Here is a 27,249-nt window from a genome sequence, read left to right on the forward strand (position 1 = left end):
AGAGACTACTAGGCACTGTCTTCCATTTGTCAAATCATCACATTAAAACTATTACAATTAAAGCTTGTTTCCAGAATCTAGGTGCAGCAATATCCAATTTACTGTGAAGGAGAAAAAATGCAACGGCAACACACAAAGACTGTAACTATATGAAGTAGCTGAAACAACTTTTTAACTAAAAAATCAAAGATTATTAATTACTTAATGTTCTTAATTATAAGTCAGGTTTTCTGCTAGAACCAGCTTCCTCTGCCTGCTGCCACATCACCAAATGGTAAAAAAAATATATAACCCTAGTTGTTTCAGGTGGCCACGTATTGGGTTTAAGGCCACTTCTCCATGCATACCTGTAGAGTCGTCCCTTCTTATACGTGCCTCCTGCTTGGTCTAAACTGGGGGCTACCATCTTGTTCCTAGGAGCATTTTAACATGTACTTTCCCTGCTCCCAGAAATAGACCCCATTAACAGGGCTTAGGCTTTCTTAAACCAACTCATCAAGTTCCTACTTCCATCAGAAAACAGGCTTCAGCTCTCCATTATTTTGCTGCAGAGTAACAAGCCTTGAGTTGAGTGAATAATTAACATTTCTTTCCTGTGAAACTTACAGCATAGAACTGTAGTCCTAACTGTCCCATCAGTGACTCAGTAACTTCTCAGGGAGTGTCTCTCTATTAGCATTTTGTAATACTTTAAAGGATACTTGTAGAGTTCCACCTTCTTAATTAAAAAAAAAAAAAAAAAAGCAGAGCATATTGGAAAGCAAAAAGAAACTAATGTATTTGGAGCACCTATAACAGTCATCAGCTTGGCACTTCTCAAGTGTTCTCATTTAATCCTCACAACTCTATATGGTAGATATTTATTAACCCCCAAATATGAACTATATGGCTGGGTCCAGGGAGTTTGGACTAAGAGAAGAGCAGGGGGGTAAAAAAGAGGAGAAAGAAGAAGAATGTGTCAGTTGAAGCTGGAAAAAAAAAATGTATCAAACACCAACTCTGGCCTATATTCTCTCCACTGGTTCCATCTTTCCCTGGGGTCTGCAAAATGAATGCACAAAAGTTCAAGTTCTGCCACCAATGTTAAACACTTTCCCAAAACAAAAACTGTCATTGGTCACAATATTCCTTGACTGCTGACAAGGAGTTCTTATTATTCTCATTTCACAAGAGCAATGGTGGAAAGAAGGTTATAAAATCATTGGTCCACAAGATGGCAGAGACCTTAACGGTTGTCTAATTTCATCCCTTTCATGTTACATGGGGGTAGAGCAAGGCTCTGAGAGGGGAAACAACTTTCTTTCAAGGACACACAGAACACTGAAGACACAATAGGGATAAAAATTCAGATTTTCTTATTCCCAGCCCAGCAGAATCTCCATGGTGCATTTCTAAGTAGTCACATTCACTTGACTTGGATTGACGAAAGCTAGTGCCCTTCAATAGCAGAGCAAAGAGCTAAAAAGAGAGACCTCCCCAGCCCCCACCCTGCCTCTCCATGCCTACACCCATTCCATCCACCTCCCAACATCTTGCTGCCTCGATTTGTTAACGTGAAACCCTCCTCAAGAACTCACATGAACTTCCCAGGTCTCTTAGTTGGGAGTAAAATGCCACAGCATCAAGGTGCACATCTGATTTTAATCCCCCAAATCTGTTTCCATCATCACTGATAAAGCCTTGTGTTTATATACCTTTCCCCAAGAAGCCCAGCATGATTTATGAACATTATCGCATTACACAATAAGTAATTATTCTAAGAGATAAGTGGGCAATTTGATTCATTTTATACACTGAATCAGACCCATTTTCCAGCAGTTCCAGAAACGGTCCTACAGTTTAGAGCAAGGGCTTTCAAACTAGTTTTACCTGTGAACCCCTTCCCTCTAGGGAATGCCAATGCAAGTGACAGATACAAGCTGAATTACTCTAATTCTTCCAAAAGCCATAGCTCATCAACAACTAAATATAAAACTCATCTCCACATCGGTGTCCCTTGGGCCCTCACGTTGGCCTGTTTTGAGTTCCTCAGAGGTGCCAGGTTCTCTCCCTCCTTTATACAAACTCTTCTCTCTCCCTGGACCACTCTCCATAACTTCCTTCACCTTGTCAACACCTACTCATTCTTTCAGTCCGAGTTCCAGAAGCCTTTCCTCAGAGAAATCTTCCTTCATCTTCACCCTCCGATTTAGGTCTAAATCCTGTAATAAATGCTCTGATCGCCCTCATGCAGTAGGCTACCTGTTCCACAGCCTCCAGTGTCTACCTCCTGACGTGCATGGCCTCGTGTGGCACCCACCCCTTGAGCATAAGCTGGATTTAGCAACTTGCCTCCAGTGAATAGAACATGGCGGAGGTGATAAGCTGTCCCTTCCAAGATTAGGTTACCTAAAGACTGTGGCTTCTGTCTTGCTTAATCTCTCTCTTTCTTTCTCACTCCCTCCCTTGTTCCCTGTGAGGGAGGCCAGCAGCCATGTTGTCAGTAGTCTTAGAGAAAGGCTCACACGCCAGGAACCGATCTCTGTGGCCATCAAGGACTTGAGCCTGCTGACCACCACATGAGTGAGCTTGAGATGTCACGGCCCCAGTGACCTGAACCACAGGACTCAGCTAAGCCACACCCACAGCCCTGACCCAGAACCAGAGAAATAATAAATGATTTTTATTTTATGCTACCAAGTTTTAAAGTAGTTACTTAGCAATCTATAATTCACATACCGCATATAGCAATCCTTCAAAGCACTTTCACTGTTGTAATTTTATACTTATTGGTATGATAATTTGACTGTCCCCTTGGCTGTGAACTCCGTGAGAGCAGAAACTCTCTCTTTAGCACAGTGGCATCACAGTGCCCAGCCCAGCATCTGGTAATGGCAAGTGCTCGGTAAATGTCAGTGGCGTGAATAGTTTATTCCAACCATCGACTTTTCCCCTAGCCAAGCAGGCCCCCAAATAATAAGCGTGATGAGCGTCTTCCACTTGTAGGCTCACAGCTCCTTCCCTCACTCCCCCTCCCATACAAAGAACACCTGATTCGGTCATGACCTGCCAGAGCTTCTACTGCAGCCAAATCTTCTCATATCCATGGTCTCCTTTTCTCATCCACTGACCCAGTTGAGATTATTATAATTTCCCAACTCTACCCTCAGAGAATCTGAGAATCTCTCCCTTAGTCTGCCCCTTTCTCCAATATCTGTTTCCTCCAAACCATCTCTTATATTGTTGCCCCCCCATCTTCCCAAAGAAAAATGCCAATTGTTTTAGCTCCTCCGCTAAAACCTTCAACGTCTCAGATCCTAAGATGATTAAAACCTAAACACCTCATATTACAAATATCATATGATATCACTTATATGTGGAATCTAAAAAAAGGGTACAAGTGAACTTATTTACAAAACAGAAGTAGAGTCACAGATGTAGAAAACAAACTTATGGTTACCAGGGGATGGGGGGCGGGGATAAATTGGCAGATTGGGACTGACATATACACATTACTATACATAAAATAGACAACTAATAAGAACATGCTGTATAGCAGAGGGAACTCCACTCAATACTCTGTAATGGCTTATACAGGAAAAGAATCTAAAAAAAAAAAAGAGTGGATATATGTTTATGTATACTGATTTATTTTGCTGCACACCTGAAACTAACACAACATTGTAAATCAACTATACTCCAATAAAAGTTTAAAAGAATAAAAATAAACACGTCATATAATTATCCAAAACCATTCAAAAGCTTCCACCATGCCTCCTCAACAGCTGAGACCCAGCCCCACAGGAGAACTGGCATGATCACACTAGTTGGGCATTTGTCTGCTTATGCCTGAACTACTCCTCACTCTCTGCCCCAATTCTGCTCATCCTATAAAGACCTGCTCAAATTCCACCTCCTCTCTAAGACCTTCCCATATCTCCCAGGAGAAATTCTCTCTCCCTCTCCTGTGCCCATGGCACTGTTGGCTTTCCACTGGAGCAGTAATCAAAGCCTGGTTAAAGCATTAGATCATATGTGTCTGTCTTCCCATGAGACCACAAACATCCTGGGGACAGAATCCAGGCCTCATCACCTTGTCATCGTCATACCTGCTACATGGCAAGAGCTCAGGAAGGCCTCAGTGAATGTAATCGAGTTACTACTTTGAAAGAACATACATTTAGGGAGCGCTTTTTATTTTCAGAATGCTGCTGGGAGGGCAGATGACTAAGTCAGTGGCTTTTTTTTTTTTTCTTTTTTTAAGCAAAGAGACCACAAACCACCTTTGAAGCCAAGAAAAAGATGTGATTGGAGGGAAATGAATTGCTACCTTTAATCCTCCAGGGAGTTTGGAAAAACAACAAAATGCCACCTTCCACCAGATCATTTCTTTTTAATTAAAAGTTAGTTGGATTCCTTTGGAGCACTCAATTTTCTGGTCAACAAGATGTAACCAATGCTATCCACACCCCCTCCCCTGTCCTTCCACCGCCACTCCTGGAGTTAGGCAACCCTTGGGGGTGGCAAACACTTCAGCTGTTTGCTCCATGCTCATAATTAGATTGTCTAGACAGGAGATATTGCTGGAGCAATAGGAAAATATTTTACAAGGCGTTCCGCAGAACCACACTTTATAACAGTGATTAGGACGCACTGACAGACGCGAAGCCAGCAGAATCAGCCTGGGCCATGAGCTGGTTTCACCCAGAGCAGAGGAGAGGCCCCTTTCAAGCTCTCATCTGACAAACATATGCCAAATTAGAACTCTGGGGGCACGGAGCAGCTCGTTGGCCTTTGGATCTCAGGGAGCAAGGTTGAGATGATGGGTTTATGTCTGGGATACCCTCCTCTCTCATGCCTTCCTCTTGCTGACACTAAGTCAACAGGGACAGCTCCTAGCCCCTGCTTTCACCAGCGTCTCTACAGACAGGATGAGGGGTGACCACCTCAAGCAATTTCTGAGCCTCTCTCCTGCAGCATTGCTATCCCTTATATTTTGCAGAATGCAAATTTTCAACGGCATGGAGAGATAAATGTGTAATGCCGACTCTTGCAGGAAGGCATTTCTAGGCCTGACCTTCCCACTCAGCTTTTGTTGGCATATCAATGTGACAGCAACAATATTTTCCAGCAGAATATCTTAGACCTTTTTCACAGGAGTAATTGATTAGGTAAAACCATTCAGCCCTCTAAGGTGAATGACTTGGGGAAATTGCTACATAAATAGAATACCACAAAAGCATAGGATTTCAAGACCAAAAAAAAAAAAAAAAAAAAAAAAAAAAAAAAAAAAAAAAAAAAAAAAAAATTAAAAAAGGAAAAAAAATTTTTAGAGATTTAGGGGTAAATTAGGAATTTGGGATTAACGTGTACACACTACTATGTATAAATAGGTAAGCAACAAGGACCTACTGTATAGCACAGGGAACTATATTCAGTATTTTGTAATAACCTATAAGGGAAAAGAATCTGAAAAAGAATATATGTGTGTGTGTGTACATGTGTGTATATATATATATATATATGAATGACTGAATCACTTTGCTGTACACCTGAAACTGACACAACGCTGTAAATGCTAGGAGTTGCCCCCTGTGGACTTAGTATCAGCATGAGGAAGGTATGAAAGAGGAGGGCGTCCCAGACATTATACTTCATAAAAAAAATTCAGAGATTTTATAAGTGAGGAAACTGAAATTCAGCCAGGGGAGGAGACTTTCCTGATTAAGAAAGTAGATCAGGACCCAGATCCCTGAATCCTCAATCAGTGTCTTTCTCCCAAACCTATTATAGAAGCTTACATCCTTCAAGTGCTTATTACATACCAGATATTTTTCTAAATATTTTATATGTATTATCTCATTTAATCTTCAACATGGACTGAGATAGATACTGTTACCCTCTCCAGGTTCCAGGTGAAGAGACTGAGGCACAGATTGTTGTGTGACTTGCTCTAGGTCACCCAGAAGCAGATCTAGGATTGGCTCCCAGGCAGCCTGACTTCAGAACCTGCTCTCTAAAGCTCTAAACTATTTATACTCTACCTCCTGATTACAGACTTCAGATAGGAACAGAGGTCACGAAATGGGGCCCATTTATCCTCAAAAATTACAATGCATTTGAGGACCAGTAGGAACTAGGTGCATGACAAAGGGAGGATTTGAAATCAGAGGATCTCATGTTCAAGAGCCCATCATCATGTATCTGTTTGACTACATACAAGTCACTTGACCACTCAGTTTCCTCATCATTATCTCTTGTGGGCATATTTTTAAAAATGGAAGAGTTAGCAAGTAAATATGGAGTTTTAGAACTCTTTAACAATTATTTTAACACCTTACAACTTACAAAACACTTTTATATCCTTTATTTAAATCTATAATGACCTATGAGTTAGGCCTGACAGGGATTTTTATTATTGACATTTTATAGATCGGAAATTGAGAGCCCAGGAATTAAAATGAATTGTCTAAATTCAAGCAGTAAGAAAATTGCTGTGGCTAAAATTGGTCATAGCTTTAACCTAATGGTTAATCTCATAGAAACGGAGTCTTCCTCTCCCTCCTCCACTTTTCTGGGAGGTTGTAGACACAACAGGATTACAAAAATTAAATTTTAATTGAAATCTGGGAATGAATCCAATTATGATAGAAATAAGATATAGGGTTCTCATCTCAGATAAGGAACAATAAAGGCTATGTACTAGCAACTAGTTAAGCTAGTTACTTTGTAAGATAAACCAGACCTTTTACCATTTCCTGGTTTTGTGTCTGGTGAATGTTCTAACCCAAAGAGAATCTTCCTTCATCTCACAGATAAATGATCCATAGCCTGTAGTTGTCTCTTCCCATCACACTCTCACTTCATATTAAGCCAAAGGCAAAACAGTGAATAAAACAGAACAACTGTGTGTTTTAAGTACCAATACGTGGCATACACTGGCACAGGTTCTGCTAAGTTCCAATAGTCCTCTTCACAGCTTCTTAAAGAGAAGCAGAAGCTACATTTACAGGAGAGGTTATCTTCACCCAGAGAGACAGAGAGGAGGAAAGGAGAGGACAGAGGATGAAAAAACAGAAGCAAGATCACAGACAGAGAAAGAGGAGAGGGAAGGGACAAGGAGGGGAGGGGAGGGAGAAGAAAAGGAGATAAAATATTATTTATTAAAGGAAAAGAACACTGGACAGGAAGTTAGAAGAATTGATTTTGAAGCCCAACTCTAATACTAAATAGCTGATGGTGCATGAATCCCTGGACCCCTCTCGGTCTCACTTCTCTCATCTCTAAAATGCAGTCAGTCCATGCTATTTATTCTTGCTGTTGAAGGTCAAATGGCACGAAGGAGGTAAGAGCTCTTGGTAAACAGTTTCAGCATTACCTTCTGCAGCCAGCAGGTGCTAATGTTAAGTCACTGCATTTTCTTATAACAAGGGAATTTGCTCACTCTATTCAGGCTTTTCTCTGGATTCAGTTTATGATTATTTAGCAGGTGATTTTCCCTTGCCTATTCCTCCTTTCCCTGCCTGCTGCTGCCTGAACTCTGACTTATAATGGTGACTTAATGCCCAACCAAGAAGGGCTAACTGACTTGGAAATAAAGATAAAAATCAAATTAATCTACTTAGTTCCATGTTAACAAAAGCTTTCATCTGGGAGAAAAATCAGAACTTGTTAACACCTGATATCTATAAGGCATATTACAAAGTGCTTTCAAATTATCACATTAGAGCTGTACAATAAGACTATTAATGAAACAGAATGACAGTATGAATGACCTTTCGAAAGATGAGGAAACAAAGTTAACAGTTGTAAAATTAGGACTGAAATCCAAGACTCTATCCCCTGTTCAGAACTCTACTATGGAGGTTTGCTAAGAAAAACTGAGCAGAACTTTAAAACCCACCCTTTCATCACACCATGTTCCTACACCTGGGGGGCCTAGAATAAGCATTTTAATTTTTAACAGCATGCTAGCTGCTGGGACAGGCTTTCTTACTCTAACCCAGGATGAAAATCTGAATAAAGCCACACAAGTTAATTAGGAGGCCCAGAAATACACCAACTCTCTATGGTAATAACTGGGTGCCTCATGGGAAATCAAATAAAACAAACCATAAAAAATGAAATTTGTCTGGTAAAACTAATGAAAGAAGGGAGGTGAAGGATGAGAGAATGTGAGAATAGTGTGAATATGTAGATTTCTTATGTTTCACAATGGAGCTTTAATATACGCTGCTGAAGATGGCATATCAAGTGGAAGCATATTCTTTAAATAAATAACCATGATATAACTAATAACAATAATTATAAGCAACTTTAAAAAATGAATGATAGAGAAGTATAAAAAGAAGATGAAAAAGTGGGTTGTTAATGCAAATGAGTTTATCTTAGGAAGTAAATAGATAATATTCAAAAAAGATAGAATTAAGATTACTATAAATTACACTAATAGTCACTAGTAGAAAGAGACTCTAAACTTTCTTGCTTGAAGAAAAATATGCTAAATGGAAAACAAAGGAAATATAGAAAATATGGTAATATATTTAGAAAAATGCAATAATACAAAAATCAAGATGGCAGAACTAAGACTGTAACTGTCACATTGATATGTATAAATAGGTTAATCTTACCAATTAAAAGAAAAGACCCTCAGGTTGGATCACAAAGTAAAATTCAATCATATGCTGCATAAAAGAACACATCAAAAAATAAAGAAACCCCAAAAGTTTACAGTAAAAAACAGGCAGAAATATATGAAGAAAATTCAAATAAAAAGGACATAAGGTTTACAATATTCAGCAGACAAGACCAAAAGCAAGGAAGACATTAAAGGAGATAAACTTTATAATGAAAAAGATTATAATCTAAAATAAGGATTCAACATCTATAAATGTTCCTACATCAAACAAGACAATATGAACATTCATAATGTTAAGTCACAAAGTAAGAAAAAAAAAAAAAAGCATAATAGTTAAGGAAAATTTAATTCTCCTCTCTCAGTCTATGAGAGATCAAGTAGCCAAAAAAACTTAATGAATAATAGGCAAAGACAAACAAGACACAAAGAACATAATGATAATGGATCTAAGTACCATTTGTTGAATTCTATACAAAGAAAGCAGAGACTGCACATTCAAGTATTTATTAAATGTTGATATAAATTAACAATTGAAATGTAAAAATATTCAGTAAATCTCAAGGAGTAGAAATAGTAGAGAAGACATTTTCTAAACACAGTGTAATATTAAAACTAGAAATTAATAGCAGAACTCAAGGGAGTAGGCACATTATAGTCAAACTTTGAAAACTAAGATAAAGGTAACATTTGAAAGTAGCTAGAGAATACACAGAGGAATAGCAGGTCAGATGACTGTGGACTTCTGTCCAGAAATTATGGAGGCCAGAAAACAGTGGAACAATACCTTGAAAATTCTGAAAGAAAAAAATGTCAAGTCCGAATTCTCTAACTAGAGGAAATATTCTTTAAGAATAAAGGCTAAATAAAGACCTCCCCCAAAATAAAAAATAAGAAATTTTATCACAGTAGATTACACTACAAGGAATGCTAAAAAGTAATTTTTCATGTGTAAGGAATATGACCTCAAAGAGAAACTTGAATCTTCTGGAACAAACGAAGAGCATCAGAAATGAAAACATGTGCATATAAAAGATAACTTTATTTTCTAATTTCTTTGAAATACTTATGATTTCTTAAAGCAAAATTTATAATGTTATCTTGTGGGGTTTAAAATGCACATGAAAGTAACATGCATGACAACTGCAATGTAAAAGGCAGTGAGGAGGGGATATAAATGGAGCTATATGTATATTGTATACATATATTTTAATTTTCTGTGTATTATAATGTTCTGACATCTTTCTGGCAGGGAAGAGACTGCCCCTCTTAGGGGTAGCCCACTCTTAGAGATAGCAAAATGCCCAACACATGGACTTTGATATGCAAATTAAACAATCCAGAGGCATGCCTCCTCTATCTGGCCCATACTTCCCATAAGGCAATATTCTTTTGCCTTAGCTAAGAACCAGGTACCAGGCAACCAGGAACCACCTGCAGTTTAAAGTCTATCAAAATTATTCATACTGGCCAATCATAAACTGTTTACCCTGCCCTGCCTTGCCCTTCCTGTGGAAACTCTAATAAAGATCACGGCCTAAGTTGTCCCCCAGCTCCTGCCCCTCTGCCTCTTGATGGACACTGTGTCTTCCCTTATGGCCCTACATGGCATATGGTGACTCCCTTTCTGGGACTTGTGAGTATAATAAACTTCTTCCTTCAAAGCCTCATTCTTGTTTCCTCCTGTGACTACACTGACTTTATCATGCTATTTCCAACATTTACATTCTTAGAACAATGTATTTACAAGGTTTCTATGATTTAAGTGTAGTGTTATAATATTAACTCTAAGTACATGGTGAAAAATATTTATATTATAATTTCTAGAACAGTGATTCTCAATTCAGAGTGATTTTTACCCCCAGGGCACGTTTGGCAATGTCTGGGGATATTTTTGATTGTCATAACACAGAGGCACGGTGCTATTAGCACCCAGTGGGTAGAGGCCAGTGTTGCTGCTAAACATCCAACAGTGCTCAGAACAGATTCCCACACCAAAGAATGATCCTGATCAAAGTGTAAATAGTGCTGAGGTTGAGAAAATCTGCCTAAAGCAACTACAAAATTATGTAAAATGTTATAGCTAAAAAGCTTATATATATTGTATTGGGTTGGCAAAAAATTTCGTTCAGGTTTTTCCGTAAGATCTTATGGAAAAACCCGAACTAACTTTCTGGCCAACCCCATATATAATTATGGAGAATTATATATATGTAATTATATATATAAGTTGAAGAATATTTATATACTTACAAAGAAGTTTGAAAAAAGTACAAAGAAATAAAAAATAGAGGGGAGAAAGAGAAAACAAGTAATAGGTATCCTTAACTTCAATCATATCAAAATTACTAAATTACAAAAGGAACTAAACACTCTAATTAAAAGGCAGAGACGGTCAGAACAGATTAAAAGTATGACCCAATTATGTGATCTCTACAAGAAATGCACTTTGAATACAAAGAGAGATAGTAAATGGATGAAAAAATATATACTATGCAAAAATAAGTATAAAAATGATAGAGTGGCTATAATAATATGAGATACAAAATAGATTTCTAGACAGAGTACTGCCAGAGATAAAAAGTAACATTGCATAATGAAAAAAGGCTCAATTCATCAAAATGACATACCAATCATGAATGTGTGTGCATCTAACAGACTCTCAGAATACATGAAGCAAAAAATAATAAAATTAAAGAGACAAGAGAAAATCCCACAATAATAGCAGATTTTAGCATTCCCCTCTCAGTAACCAATACAAAAAAAAACTAGACAAAAATCAGTAAACCCATTATCTAAACAACATTATCAAACTCAATGAATTAATTGATATCTATAGAAAACTAAACACAAAATTCTTTTCAAATGCACATGATACATTCAGAAAGACGTACTATATAGTTGAGTCAATAAAAATGTCTCAATACATTTACAAGGATTAAAGTCAAAGACAGTATATTCTCTAAGTTAAAACTCAGTAATGTTAAAACATCTAGGAAAACTCAAAATATTTGGAAATTTTCCAGTACACTTTCTAAAGTACCCATGGGTCAAAGAAGAAATCACAAGGAAAATTAGAAAATCTTTCTAACTGAATGATAGTATAAACACAACATACCAAAATCTGTGAGATGTAGTGAAAGCAGTGTGTAGAAGGAAATTTATAGATTTAAATGCTCACGTTAGAAACAAAGAAAGGCCTAAAATCCATGCCCTCGGGTTCCACATTAAGAAGTTAAAAAAAGTAAAAGGGAAGTAAACCAAAAAGTAAGTAGAAGAAATAAAAAAATAAAGGAAATAGTAGAAATCAACTACATAGAATCAGACTGTTGTGAAAATTGGCAAAGTGAAAAGCATGTTCTTGTTAAAACCAAAAAAAAAAAAAAGAAACAATAGGTTCATCAACAGAAAAAATAAAGAGAGAGAATGCAGATCACGAAAATTAAGAAAGAAGACATTAAATGGATAATAATGGAATATTAACAACTATATGCTTTCAAATAAAACAACTTAAACAACAAATTCCTTGAAAAATATAATTTACCAAAATTAACACAGAAGAAAAAAGTACGAGTAACTCAATATTTAGAAAACAAATTAACTTTATTATCTAAAACTATCCCACAAAGAAATCTCAGGCCCAGAAAATTTCCTTTGTAAGTTCTATCAAACACTCAAGGAAGAGATAACACCAGTTATACACAAAATCTTTTAGAAAATAAAAGAGAAGGGAACACTATCCAGCTTGTTATATGAGGCCAGCATAACACAAATACCTGGCAAAGACATTACAAAAGAATGAAAGTAATACACTAATATCCTCATGAACATAGACACAAAACTCTTTAATAAAACATTAGCAAGCTGAATTCAACAATGTGTAGAAAAGATAATACATCATGACTAAATGTGTTTATTTTAAGACTGAAAGGTTGATTTAACATTCGAAAATCCTATTAACAATAGGATTTTTTTTAATTAGGCAAGCTGATGGAAAAATAAATATGCATAAATAAATAAATTCTTGTAAAAAGTTAATAAGAGGGGAGTAACTCTACCAGATATTAAAATGTAATAAAATGTTATAATAATTAAAATCATTTTGTACTCTAGTAAACAGATGAATGGATAATCCAGAAATAAACACAAATACACATGGTAAAATATATATTGATAAAGGAGAGCACTGAATAAATGATGTTGAGAAATCTAGCCTGCCATCTGGTTAAAAAAATAAAGCTGATTGCTTATCTTTTTTCTTACTTAAGGTAAATTCCAGATGAAACATAAATTTAACTATTTTTTTAAATAAATTGTAAAAACTTTAGAAGAAAACGTGGAAATATATTTTATAATTTCAGTGGGGAGAAAACCTTTCTCAAAAAGAAATAAACTCAGAAGTCTTGAAAGAGTGATACATTTGACAACCTAAAACTCAAAGACAGTAAAACATAGCATTATAAAGTTAAAAGAGATATGACAAATGGGAAAAAAATATTTGAAATATATATGGCAGAAACAGGACCAAGTTCTTTGTTATGTAAGGAGCCCTTACAAATCAGTAAGAGAAAAATCAATATCTCAATAGAAAAAATATGGGCTATGATCAAAAATAGGCAGTTCACAGAAAAAGAAATAAAACTACTTTCTAACCTAAGAAAAACACCCTCAACTTCCTTCAAATTCTAGTGATGGAAATTAGAACAAAAATAAGACATTTTTCTTTATTTCCCTGGCAAAGAAAAAGAGTTTCATAATACACAATATTGGTGAGAGTGTGTGAAAAAGGATACTCACACATTGAGGGAGCATGAACTGGCATCACCTGTTTCGATGGCAATTTGGCAGTAGCTGTCAGTGGAAATTCACATGACTTTTGACCTAATAATTCCACTTGCAGAAATTTACATTACAGCTACATTTGCACATATGCGCAAATCCTGTAGACAAGGATATTTATAGCAGCTTTGTTTGTAGTAGAAAAGATAAAAATAAATATCCATGAATAAGGGGCTGGATAGATAGATTAGACTTGAAATGCAATATTCTGCACTATTAAAAAGACTGAAGTTAATCTTTCCATGATTACATAATAAAGTCTCCAAGGTATATGTTTGGGTAAAATAGCTTGAGGCAGGACATTTTATGGTATGTGTACCCGCTGGGTAAAATAATTTGTGATAAATGTATGTGTATATCAATATTACAAATATGTGTAAACCCACACATATACATACAAAGACATTTTTATTCTTATATACTTGCATATTATTTCTCAAAAAAAAAAGAATAAAACAAACGAAACTGCTAACTATCACCTATGAAAATAATTCTGGAAAACTGAAAGTCTGGGTTAGGAGAGATATCCTGACAATAAATAATTTTTTGCGATGTTTAAATAGATGTTTACCACGTGCCTATATTACTGAAAAATCCACCAGTTCAAAAAAGTCAGTGAACTAAATCAATCATTTCTAGCACCCATGAAAAGAGCAAATAAGAAATAGGTTTCTGATATGATACGCTTTATGTAAGGAAACCCAATCACTTGATCGGCCTATACTTTTTTCAGTATTTTAGAAAGATTTTTCAGCCAGGTGCTTAAAGAATGACAACAGCAAAAGGTACCTGCCCTAAAAGAGTTCACAGTTCCATGGGAAGAGTTCACATTCAGAGGTTCAGAGGGAGGCAGCTGTCCTCCGGCTTAGATTTAAAATGTTGAAGAAAGTCAGTTCTTCCTGAGACCATAACAAGAATTTGCTCAGTTCAGCAACCCTCCTCTATAGACCTCACCAGGTCTCTTGGTAACTGTCAACCTCTTCGAGAGAGGTGATGTCCCCTCCTCCACTAAGCTTCCAGGAAAGACCCCAAAGAGACTTCTTTCAAGAAGTCTTATTAGCCATCTTGGGTTCTGTTCATTAAGCTTTGTAGAATAATTTCAATTCCCAAAGGCAATTGACAGCTGCTGGGGGTGAGGATGGCAGCAGGACCCCAAGAACAAGGCCCTCCAGTGGTTGCTGTTATAAAGCCACACTGGTGGATTTGGCTGCACCTCTCTCTGGAATGTTTCAGACCTGACTGACCCTGTGTGGTAGGCATTACTTTTGTAGGAAAAGGTTGCAGGAACATTGTACAGCAAGGAAGGGTAGAAATGGTCAATTGCTTGGGGCTAGAAGCCACGGGTTAAAATGTCACGAATAAAGGCACCAAGGTGTCTAGAACCAGACTGCCTTAATTAAAAGCACTGGGTATTTTGCAGGTGACAGCAGTCTTAGGAGACAGGGGGGTATTCAGGCTTACCTCACAGATGGGAGTGGTACTGTATGGTGTTTACTCTACAGAACTTTTTCCCACCTTCCTTCCTTTGGTTGCTCTCTCTTCCTTCTGCTTGGAATATTCTTAAGCTTTTGTTCTTTGGCTGACTCCTACCCGATGTCAAATATTGGCTCAAGCTCTTCTCCAGGAAAGCTTCTCTGGTCTCTGCCACAGGAATTAGGTTAAAACCGTTTCCTCCACGTCCCCACAGCTCTTTCCACTTTACATTCAACCACTGACTTGTCAGGTACTCATATTAAAGTACAAATGTACTTAAAATTGTACCCCTGGTGTCTGACATAGAGTGGAAACTCAAGGATTGTTTGATGAATTCGGCTACAGTGTCACTGTCCTCCCCTGGATTCTCCCAGCTTACAGCACTGAACTGAACTTGGTGATTGTTTCCCCTGCCTGCCCCACACCCACTGCACCACTTTCCTGAGTCTAAGACATCATACTCACTTGTCCAGTGACATTGTAGGGAAGGAAAACTTGCCCAGGCAGATGCGATAGACAGCACTCAGGGGGAATCCATTGCAACTGCACACAGCCGAGCATGATGAAGTCGTATTTGCAGATCAAGAGAATCCTGTCTGTGACCAGCAAAATCCTCTCCTTCTCATTGTTCCAGCGGTCTATCCTGCAAAAAAACACCACAGAGAACAAAAGTTATTTGCATAATCTTTCCAAGTTGAAAATAATGGAATTGTCTGAAACATATCTACTGACACAGAAAATAATGAGGTTTGATCACCTCGGAAGAAAGAGAAGTTGAAGAATGCCATCCCTTCTCTCTCATTCCGGCCCCATGACTAAGGGAGGAGGGAGGTGGAGGATCACAGGGAAAGGTTTTGTTTTGTTTTGTTCGTTTTGTTTGTTGGCTTCTTTGGCTGTGTTTGGTCTTGGTTGCTGCACGCGGGCTTTCTCTACTTGCGGCGAGCGGGGCTGCTCTTTGTTGCGGTGCGCGGGCTTCTCATTGTGGTGGCTTCCCTTGTTGCGGAGCACAGGCTCTAGACACACAGGCTTCAGTAGTTGCAGCATGCGGGCTCAGTAGTTGTGTCTCACGGGCTCTAGAACGCAGGCTCAGTAGTTGTGGCACACGGGCTTCGTTGCTCCGCGGCATGTGGGATCTTCCCGGACCAGGGCTCGAACCTGTGTCCCCTGCATTGGCAGGTGGATTCTTAACCACTGTGCCACCAGGGAAGTCCACAGGAAGAGGTTTTACAGCCACAGAGCTCAGAGATGATTAGCCTTGACAGGATCCATTAGGGGAATAGCAAGATTGTATCATGTTGGCAGTCAACTGATTCATGCTCCTCCATGTCTTCCCAGTTCTCTAGAAAACCTTCATGGAGCACATCCTCCTCAAAGCACACCAAAAATAATCTTTGTTCTAACTCAATCTGGATGACTCATTAGGCATTAGTTTATGCTAATCTCCAAAGGTCGCATTGCTGACTGAAGATAAAATGGAGACTTGAATATAGGTCCAGTGACTTCCACCCAAGCCATCACTATTTCAAGCTCATTCTATCATTTTCTTATGGTATAAACATAGTGAAACAAGTGAACTGAGATTCTTACAAGCCAAAGACAAAGCAGACACTGGATAAGTGTTTACTGAATTGATTTGCTTCAGATTTGAGAGCCTTTCAGGATATGCATGGAAAATTCTGAGAGTTAAGAATTTCTCCAACAGAGAGAACAGAGAGAACCAGAAGCAGTGGCTTCTGGTTAAAAGAAAGGGAGCATGGTCTGAAATTCTCCTCGCTCTCAACGCTTTTGCTGTCTGTCTGCTACAGCCTTTGTATATAGCACTGCATGACTTATATGATAACTGTTTCAGTGCATGTTCTGTCTTCCCTAAGAGACAGAAAAGGATGATTTGTGACTGATTCATATCTGAACCCCCACTACACAGAGTCAATCTAATGTAAAAATTAGGACTGGGCACCCTGCTCCCATCCATTCTCACATAGTAACCAGAGTGCTATTCTTCAAATACAAAAGGAATGATGTTACTCCCCTGTTCACTCTGTTAAATGACATCTTTTTGATTTCAGAATCAAATCCAAGTTACATAACATGGACTACAGGTCCCTGTATGGTCTGGCCTCTGCCCAGCACCATCTCATAGCAGGCTGAGAAAACTCATTGTTCAAGTCATAGTTCAAATGCCTCACTCGGAGTTCTTAAACTCCGATATAAACTTGTCCCCCTATTACATTTTCTCAAAGCTTTCTGATCCTTTTCCATTTTCAGCACTTCTCATAGTTTGTAAGAAGGAACGATATGTTAAAATTTTAGTAACTGGTACCACATGAACACTGACAAATCAGAATGGACACCAAAGTACAGAGGGTAGGGCAATGCCAGTGAGTGTCATCTGAGGATCATCCCTATGTGTGTGTGTGTCTGTCTCTGTGTGTGTGTGTGTGTTCCATGAGGGCTGTGACTGTGCCCGCGGGGCTATTTACTCTGTTCCTGTCAAATAGCCTGCTCTAAATAAATATCTGTTGAGTGGTGAAGGAGTGCCAATCATAATCATGTTGGAGGCCTTTGGGCTGAGTGAGTATGGGGATGAAAACTTCCAGCTAACTAACTCTATAAGATTGGCTATTGAGCCTGTCTGTAGCTTATGTTCCTTATCTGTGAAATGGAGACAGTACTCATCTCCTAAGTTTGGGGAGAGGATTAAGGGACATGATTCTCAATCGGTGGTTTGTAAATGAGCTGTTATTATCATTGTCAGGGACCTAAGTGACTAAGTGACCTTGGGTAACCCCAATATGTGCCATTCCTCAATGTAGTCTAAAGACAGGCGAGACAAAATTAAAAGTTTAATCAATAGGAAGAGGAACAGGAAGAGACATGAAGGAGAGAAAAAGGGAGATGAAGGAGGAAGAAATAGGGAGAAATAGAAGGAAGGAAAGGAAGATGAGATCATGCCTTATTATATGCCGGCCATTATGCATGTACAAGTATTAGCTCTCTACATCTCCCCACCACCCTTTGAAGAAAGTCACACTGAAAGTCACTCAGCTAGAATATGGTAGTAGTGTTAGTGATGTAGGGTCAAGAGATCTGGTTTAAATCTTGGTCCTATGGTTTCCATCCACTCTAACAATGCTGCAATATTCAACTTCTACTCCACCAAGAGAAGGAAAGAATTCTTGATAATCTGTTTAACATTCTCCGTCTTAGTCAGAAAGAGACGAGGATTCTGAAATGTTTTATCAGATATCTGCATAAATTTCTCTAAATAGATTGTATCTACTTAGCAGCAAGTTATAAGCTGCTGCCTAATAAACCAGACTTGTTTTTAGTCTAAAAAATCCTCAGATTTTAGTTTAATGGTTTTACTGAAAATGTCAGCACTCCATAATGAGATTTATTTTAAAAGGTAGCGGATGGATTCAGGAAAAAAAAAAAAAGAGAGAGAGAGAATTCTTTTTAGGAACAGAGTGCTCTGCTGTGACACAGACTCTGCATAATTTACATATCGGAAAAGTCTGAATCCAAGTAAACACACAGGCTTATACATAGTTTGGGGCCACCATCTCTAGCTTCTGCGTGGTATATTTATTTATTTAGACTTCAGTCACACCTTTTTTCCCAGAGAACTCCTGGAGAAAACATTGAACTTTATACTCCTAATATTAATATAAGTTTGGTGGTAATATTCAGAATAAATATAGGAGTAGGAATAACAATAACATATTGTGTTTGTGCAGTCCACGGACATTCACAAAGGTCTTGAATATCAATGCTTTTGTTTAATCCTCCCAACAATCTTTTGGACTAAAAGCTATTATCCTCATTTTAAAGATAAGACACTAAGGTCCAGAGACCCTTAAAATGACTTGCCCAATGCTTTACACCTAGCAAGTAGTAGTTCAAGGCCCTGAAATAAGTATGGAGACAGCAAATCCAGGCATAGTGTTGGCTTTCTCCATGGGACCACTCACCCCCAAGTAGAGGACCCTTCAGTGTGGTGTGAAAGTGTGGTAAGAGCTATCTCTGGAAGGAGCTGATGTGATGATCTATACCACTCCTGAAATTGTTCTCTCCAGTAAACAAAGCAAACATCTATGACTGTCCCCTCCAAACTTTGACCTCTTCCAGGGTTCCTATCTTGGGGGAAAACCCTTCTTCCATCCGGTTATGGATGCTAGAGACTTAGGAGTCTTTCGGGATGCATCCAATTTCTTCACCTCACATGCCAAGTCCTGAACATTCTACTACCCAGACATCTCTCAAAACCGTCCACTTTTCTCCAGCTAGACTTTCCCACATCTCCTGCCTGGACTCATGCAGTCCCCTTCTCACTGGGCTTAGGCAACTAGCCACCTGGACCTGGTTTATCTACATATACTTTAGTTCCCTCCCAGCCTTATACCATACTGAAATGAGGTAGACCTTTTTAAAAACAAATCTGGGGCTTCCCTGGTGGCGCAGTGGTTAGGAATCCACCTGCCAATGCGGGGCACACAGGTTTGAGCCCTGGTCCAGGAAGATCCCACATGCCACAGAGCAACTAAGCCCATGTGCCACAACTACTGAGCCTGCGTTCTAGAGCCCACGAGCCACAACTACTAAGCCCACATGCCGCAACTACTGTAGCCCGCACACCGCAGCGAAGGGTAGCCCCCACTCGCCACAACTAGAGAAAGCCCTCGCGCAGCAACCGAGACCCAACACAGCCAAAATCAAATAAATAAATAAAAACAAATGTGTCTGTCCTTTACCTCCCAACCCTGGCTTCAAACACTTCAACAGTTCCCCATAGCTCTTACAAGAAATGACAATTTTCACCTGGTCTAAGAGGCTCTGTAGGATCAGGCCTTACCTATTTCTTCAATGACATTTCAGACCTCTGCACTCCCTTCTCTTTGATCTTCTTTCAGTTTCTTGGGCTCAACGACGCCCACTCCTGCTGCAGGGACTTTGCACGTGCTGTTCTCTCTGCCGGTCATGTTCTTCTTGATCTTCTTTACTTAATTAACTCCTATAGTGCTGAGCTCAAGTACTCCTGACTCTGGAAAGCTTTCCCAGACCTCCAGGACTATTTCTCTTCTTTCTAAAATATACTTTCATAGAACTTCACATCTCTCCTTCACAGCAGTTCTCCCAGATGCAATTTTATAGTTACTTCTGTGATTACCTAATTCATGTCAGTCTTCTCTCCTATACTGTAAACATCACAAAGAGAGAGTCAGTTCTTAGCATGGTGTCACCACGGTAGTAGTCGTCCAAAAACTATTTCTGAAATGAATTGGTGAAGAATTAACAATTCTTGTGCAGCGCAACCTATATGCTTTGCCTCATGCTGCTTGAAGAATCCTATCCACGGTGGCACACATTGAAATACTCCCCCATAAAATAGCACATTTTCAAAAAAAATAAATAAATAAAGTAACATTGGGAAAATGTTCAAACCAAAAGAGTGAGAAAGAGGAGGATACAAAATGATACCTTCAGTGTACTTCCAATTTTATAACAACAGCAAAATATATAGATCAAAATGTTAAAAATGATTATATCTGAGTGCTGGGATTTCAAGTGACTTTCATTTGTTCTCATGCTTTTATGAGCCAAAGTTGAATTTTTTATGATAAACTTTCTACTTTTATGATAAAAGAGATCTATCTTTTAAATTTTTTATTGAAATACAGTTGATTTACAATGTTGTGCTAGTTTCAGGTATACAGCAAAGTGATTCAGCCATACACGCGTATATAAATATATATATATTCTTTTTTTACATTGTCCTCCTTCATAGGTTACCACAAGATATTGAGTATAGTTCCCTGTGCTATACAGTAGGTCCCTGCGGGCTATTCATTTTATATATGGTAGTGTGTGTATTTTAACCCCAAACTCCTAATTTATCCCCTTCCCACTATCCCCTTTGATAACCATAAGTTTGTTTTCTATGTCTGCGAGTCTATTTCTGTTTTGTAAATAAGTTCATTTGTATTTTTTATATTTTTTAGATTCCACATATAAGTTATATCATGTGATATTTGTCTTTGCTTGCTTAGTATGATAATCTCTAGGTCCACCCACGTTGCTGCAAATGGTGTGAATTCATTCATTTTCATGGATGAGTAATATTAAAAGAGATATTTTTTAAATAAAAAAATCACCTATCCTTCAGGTTCCCAGCTTAAATGCTATCTGTTTAATGGCACCTTCCCCTCAACTCCCTCGCCCCCAAGTAGATACCATCTCTCTTTCCGTTAAATACACACAACCTTTATCAAGGTTTCAGTTGTGGCCTTAGTCACAATTTTCTGTACTTCTCCTTCCGTTCCCCACACACATGATGGAAGACCCTATGGTGTAGAGTCAGTGACTGAGCCCTATCTGGGTCTCCTCACTGTGCCCAGCATAGAGCCAAAGAGAGAGCAAGGTCTTAGTAAATGAACAGAGCATGGAATAAAAAATTAGAATCATAAGATTCATCCCCACAGTGATGAGAGCCTGTCTCTCCTGGCAGAGAATTTGCTACATTCTCCTACCACTGCTGTTCCTCAGCACTAGCTGCATTTCCCATCTTTGATGGGGAAGGGGTCTAGACCTCCTGGTGGAAACAGGGAACCTAGTTGCTCCAGGAGATTTGCAGTTTCCTGGTACTACAACAGTTTGGCCAGCAGAGGGCAACAGCGACCCACCAATGACAGGTGGGACCCATCTGAGCAAGTTTCCAGGACCCCCACCCCATTACTCAAACCATCCCAGATGCTCTGCCAGTTGCCCCAGCCCTACTCCTAACAATACTCTCAGTTGCTCTTTTAAGTCTGTGTCAAATCAGTTTATGGTTTGGAAATTATTTTTCTCCCCCAAATATTTTCTTCTAATATTATCCCCCCAAATATGCACACACATGCATGCGCATGCATACACACACACGCACACACACACACACACACACACACACACACACACACACACACCACTAAGACATCGTCTCTGATATTGAATAGAGTGATTATACCTGATTTACAAATCAATCTTCTTTCCTGTGCCCCTCTAGCCTCTTAGAGTAACCAGCCCTTGAAAGAGGAAGACAGCTCCTTGGCTAGCCAGGAATCAGCAACTCAGGAGGAAAACACCGAATCATTCATTCCACACATATTCCCTGAGCACCCACTGGGTTCCAGGCCCTGAAGAGAATCCAGTTTGGGTTTACAATTCAAACACAAACAGATGAAAAATGCATGGCATTGAAGTAAAGCAATTTGCCTCCCCCTGGGTTAAGTGAAGTCTTATAAAACATTTAGCTAAATAACCCACATGCAGTTCTTTCAATCATTTGGTTAATCTCTCCCTGGGCCTCTCCAATGTGTTTAAAATAGGGGACCCTCCAAGTAAACACAGTATTCTAATAAAAACCCCATGTCCACAAATCTTCCCTGTTCCCGTCCCCTGACTTGACCTCGTGTGGTTCATTTTTTTCCCACTACCCCATGCAGCCAGCCATGTACCTGGCCCTGCACTTAGCTACTGGGAATACTGAGAAGAGCATTCAGCTCTTAAGGAATACACAGTTCTCTAAGATGTGAGGTGAAATCACCTAAGGAAGAGTTAATGGGTATGATGAGACTGGATAATGAGAACACAAGTCCACAGACTCAGGTGTCTGGATTCCCAGCCCATTGCCCACAGGGCTGAGGAAAAGGAACCCTAGGTATCTATTTGATGTCCTTAAAGAAGACTCTCTTATCAGCTTTTCATTTCCTGCTGTTTGGTGAAGATCTCAGTGTTGGAAAAGCACAAGTTGCAAAGTACGGATGATTCTCTGGAGGTACACTAAAAAGGCCTCAGGAATATTTATTCATTTCCCCAACACGTCTTTAACATGTACCACTCAGTATAGGGCAAAGTGTCCCCGTAAAATATGGACAAGGATGAACCTGGAAACATCCACTTTTGTATCCACAGAACTACTTTTTTGCCTGAGTAGGAGAAGTCCTACCATGAAATTTCATATTGCTCCAGCTGAGTGTAGAAAAAAACAATGGTCAATTTTCCCCCTGGAAAGCAAAGTCCGCAAGATGGGATCCATCACGTTTTCTGAAACAGCAAGGAAGTCAGCGTGACCAAAGCGAAAGGAACAAAGAGGAGAGTGGAAGGAGGTTTAAGCAGAAGCCACATCTCGCGCTGAAATAAGCACAATTTCTTTGCAATTTGAGAATGTTTTCACGTTAAATGGTTATTATCCCCACTTCACAGGTGGAGGAACCAAGTCTTAATAAAGTGACATGCATCTAGTACCAATGACAGAGCCATGGTGAGAATCCAGCACTTCTGACCACCCCAGGCCATATACATTCCATCTAGCGGCTTCTCCCACGTATCTTCCCCGTGCAGCAGGCATCTGTGCTCTCCCCACCACAGTACCATCAGTAAGAGGATATTTTAAAAGCTACACAAAAGAGAAGACTCTGGGCACACCCCCATCCTTCTCTCTTTCCCACAAAACAACGAAATAGCTGTTGCATAGCTACTGGGCACACCAGGCACTAATAAGAGGCCCATCCCCGAGGGGCTCTCTCCTCCCCGCCTCCCCCAAATTCACTTTAGGGGATTCACTTGATCAGAAGCCAAAGAAGCGGCAGGAGAACGAGGACTAATTTTGAGGAGGCGACAGAGAGGGAAGAACAGAGGGATGGGATACAACAAATGCTCACATCTTGCCACCTCCCTTGTTTTATTCTTTTAAGTGGAAGAGATATTTGCTTACTGTACTGTGTTAGTTACACTTCCTTGGGTACAGGAGACACAGCCCACATCAGGCAAGTCCAAGAAGAGGAGATGTGTTATGAAAATACTCTGAGGAATCCCACAGAAATCTACGAACAGGAACCATGGCACAGTTGGGATTTAGGAAACCTAGAAAGTCGCAAGGAATGAAATGCACTCTCGAGTGCTGTCTCTCTCATGACGTCTGTGCATCGCTCCACACATCTCATCTGTTTCCTCTTGACTGATGTGACCGTCTGCTTACTGCCAGTGTTTGCTCCTCTTTAATTCCACCTTGCCTATGACCTTATCGTTTCCTTAGTCCTGACTATACATGAATAGTCAGAATAGTCAGAATCTGCTCTCGTAGCTAACTGGCCTCTGTTGTCCTAAATCTCCCAGTTCAGACTCTCAAGATAAGGGACTCTGTTAGCCCAAATCATTCCTCTGAGTTGTCTTTTTGAGTCTCACATCAGCTAACCGATTAGCCCCCATTTGTCCAATCAGCTCTGGCCAGGGGCTGAAGCTATATAGTAGAAAATAGGATTTGCCAGTGAGAAACACTTTATTCTTCCTTTTTAGAATTGTTTTAACTATTCTAATTCCTTTGTCTTTCCATAAAAATTTTAGAATAGTGACTTCCCTGGTGGCACAGTGGTTAAGAGTCCACCTGCCAATGCAGGGGACACAGGTTCGAGCCCTGGTCCGGGAAGATCCCACATGCCACGGAGCAACTAAGCCCTTGTGCCACAACTACTGAAGCCCGCGCACCTAGAGCCCATGCTCCACAACAAGAGAAGCCACTGCAACGAGAAGCCTGTGCACCGCAACTAGAGACAGCCCGCATGCAGCAACAAAGACCCAACGCAACCATAAATAAATAAATAAATAAATAAATAAATATTTGTAAAGTAAAATAAAATAAAACAGGCAAACTGAAAAAAAATTTTAGAATAGTTTTGTCCATACCTACAAAAATCCTGCTGAGATTGAAAGGAATTATGTTTAACCTGTATGTCAAATTTGTGGAAAATTGACATCTTTACTATATTGATTCTTCCAATCTATGAACATGGGATTTAGATCTTTGTTTCTTTCATCATCAGTTTGTAGCTTTCAGTGCGTAAGTCCTATACATATTTTGTTAGATTTACACTTAAATATTTTTCTTTTTTTGAGTGATTATGTTATTATATTTTTGTTTGTACCTCCTCAATGCTAGTGTATTGAAATATAATTGATTTTTTGATTTTTAAAAAATTATTACTAAAATATTTTTTGTTATGTTTATCGTGTACCCTGAAAACTTGCTAAACTCATCTACTAGCTATGGAAACTTTTTGGTAGATTCCTTGGAATTTTCTACATAGACTATCATGTCATCTACAATTAGGAACAGTTTTTATTCCTTGCTGTTTGACCTGTATGCATTTTATTTACTTTTCTTGCCTTGTTACACTGCTAGAACTTCCAGGACTATGTTGAATATTGGTAGTGAGAGTGGACGCCTGCCTTGTTCCCAATTTTAGGGGGAAAACATTGTCTTTTCCCAATAGCATGGTGTTAATTATAGGTTTGATGTAGATGTACTTTATCAAATTGAAAAGGTTCCTCTCTGTTATTTTCTGAGGGTTTTTGTCATGAATGGGTAAGTTGAATTTTGTCAAATGTTTTTTCTGCATCTATTGATCTGATCATATGATTTTTCTTCTTTAGCCTGTTGTTAATATGGTGGATTACATTGATTAATTTTCTAATATTGAACTAGCCTTGCATCACTGGAATAAACCCCACTTGGTCATGGTACATAATTATTTTTTTATATTGTTGAATTCTATTTGCCAAAGTTTTGTTAAGAATTTTTAAATCTATATTCATGAGGGGTATTGGTCTGTAGTTTTATTTTTGTACTGTCTTTGTGTGGATTTAGTATCAAGTTGATACTGGCTTCATAGAATGAACTGGGACGTATTCCTTTCTCTTCTATTTTCTGGAAAAGATTATGTAAATTGGTGTTCATTCTTCTCTAAATGCTTAATAGAATCCTCCAGTGGAACCATCCAGGCCTAGATGTTTCTTTTGGGGAAGGTTTTTTTTTTTTTTGCGGTACGCGGGCCCCTCACTGCTGTGGCCCCTCCGGTTGCGGAGCACAGGCTCCAGACACGCAGGTTCAGCGGCCATGGCTCACGGGCCCAGCCGCTCTGCAGCATGTGGGATCTTCCCGGACCAGGGCACGAACCCGTGTCCCCTGCATCAGAAGGCGGACTCTCAATCACCACGCCACCAGGGAAACCCTAGGGAAGGTTTTAATTACAAATTTAATTTCCTAATTGTTATAAGGCTACTTAAATTATCTATTTCATCTTGGGTGTGTGTATTGAGGAAAGCATTCATTTCATCTAAGTTGTCAAATTTATGTGTGTGGAGTTGTTGGCTATAATTCCTCATTATCTCTCTGGTGTTTGTCGGGTCTGTGTGATACCCCCTGTTTTATTCCTAATATTCTTAATTTATGACTTTTTTGGGGGGGGGGGTCATCCTTGCTAGCAGTTTGTCAACTTTATTGAAATTTTCAGAGAACCAGCTTTTTGCTTCTTTAATTTTTCCTATTGTTTTTGTTTTTTATTAACTTCTACTTTTATCTTTATTACTTCTTTCCTTCTCAGCTTTGGGTTTGTTCTTCTTCTAATTTCTTGAAGCTGAAGCTTCTACTATTGACTTAGGATGTTTCTTCAACTGATTTGAGCACTTTTCTTTTAATGCTATAAATTTCTTTCTCAGGACTGCTTTAGCTGTATCCCACACAGCTATGGATGTGTTTTATCTTTATTTGCATTCCATTCAATGAACTTTTTAATTTCTTTGAAATTCTCTCTTTGACCTCAGGATTATCTACCCATATTTAGAAGTATGTTGTTCTGTTTCCAAGCATTTAGATATTTTTCTGTTATCTTTCTATTATTGATTTCTTGTTTGATTCCACTGTAATCAGAGAATACACCCTGTATGATTTCAATTCTTTTAAATTTGGTGAGGTTTGCTTTGTAGTGCAAGATATGGTGGATCTTGGTATATGTTCTGTGGGTGTTTGAAAAGAACATGTATTCTGCTGTTACTTGGTGGAGAGTTCTATAAAGGCTGATTGGGTTGTAATGTTGTTAAGTTCTTCTAAATCCTTGCTGAATTTTTGCCCATTTTTTTATATCAATTATTGAAAGAATGGTCTTGAAGTCTCCAACTGTAATCACGGATTTGTCTACTTCTCCTTTCATTTCTCTCAGTTTCATTTCAAAAATTTTGCAGCTCTATTATTTGGTGTATACACATTTAAGATTTCTCTGCCTTCTTGGATGAAAGGATTGACACTTTCATCATTATACAGTTTCCTCTCAATCTCCCTGGTAATTTTCCTTGCTCAGAAGATTACACTTTTACTAATTCACATAGCACAGCATTTCAGAAGCCACAGCAATTCTCAAACTTGGTAGTTCTTTCTGTTGAACATACTAGTGGAAGCAGAGGCTCTTTTCTCTTCACATTGATTACTCTTCCTAAACCAACCTACTTTCCCT

General features: G+C 38.8%; 1 protein-coding gene across 1 annotated transcript in view; it reads right to left on the reverse strand.

Annotated features, from left to right (window-relative positions):
• Positions 1-27,249, reverse strand: part of TPRG1 (tumor protein p63 regulated 1) — a 155,119-nt gene that overhangs the window by 60,053 nt on the left and 67,817 nt on the right. Inside the window, 2 exon segments of the mRNA XM_007458072.1 lie at positions 15,392-15,456; positions 15,458-15,569. Of these exon segments, the coding sequence (XP_007458134.1) occupies positions 15,392-15,456; positions 15,458-15,569 (177 nt within the window).

The sequence above is a fragment of the Lipotes vexillifer genome, unplaced genomic scaffold (assembly GCF_000442215.2).
Source record: "Lipotes vexillifer unplaced genomic scaffold, Lipotes_vexillifer_v1.1 scaffold1264, whole genome shotgun sequence".
Taxonomy (NCBI): domain Eukaryota; kingdom Metazoa; phylum Chordata; class Mammalia; order Artiodactyla; family Lipotidae; genus Lipotes; species Lipotes vexillifer.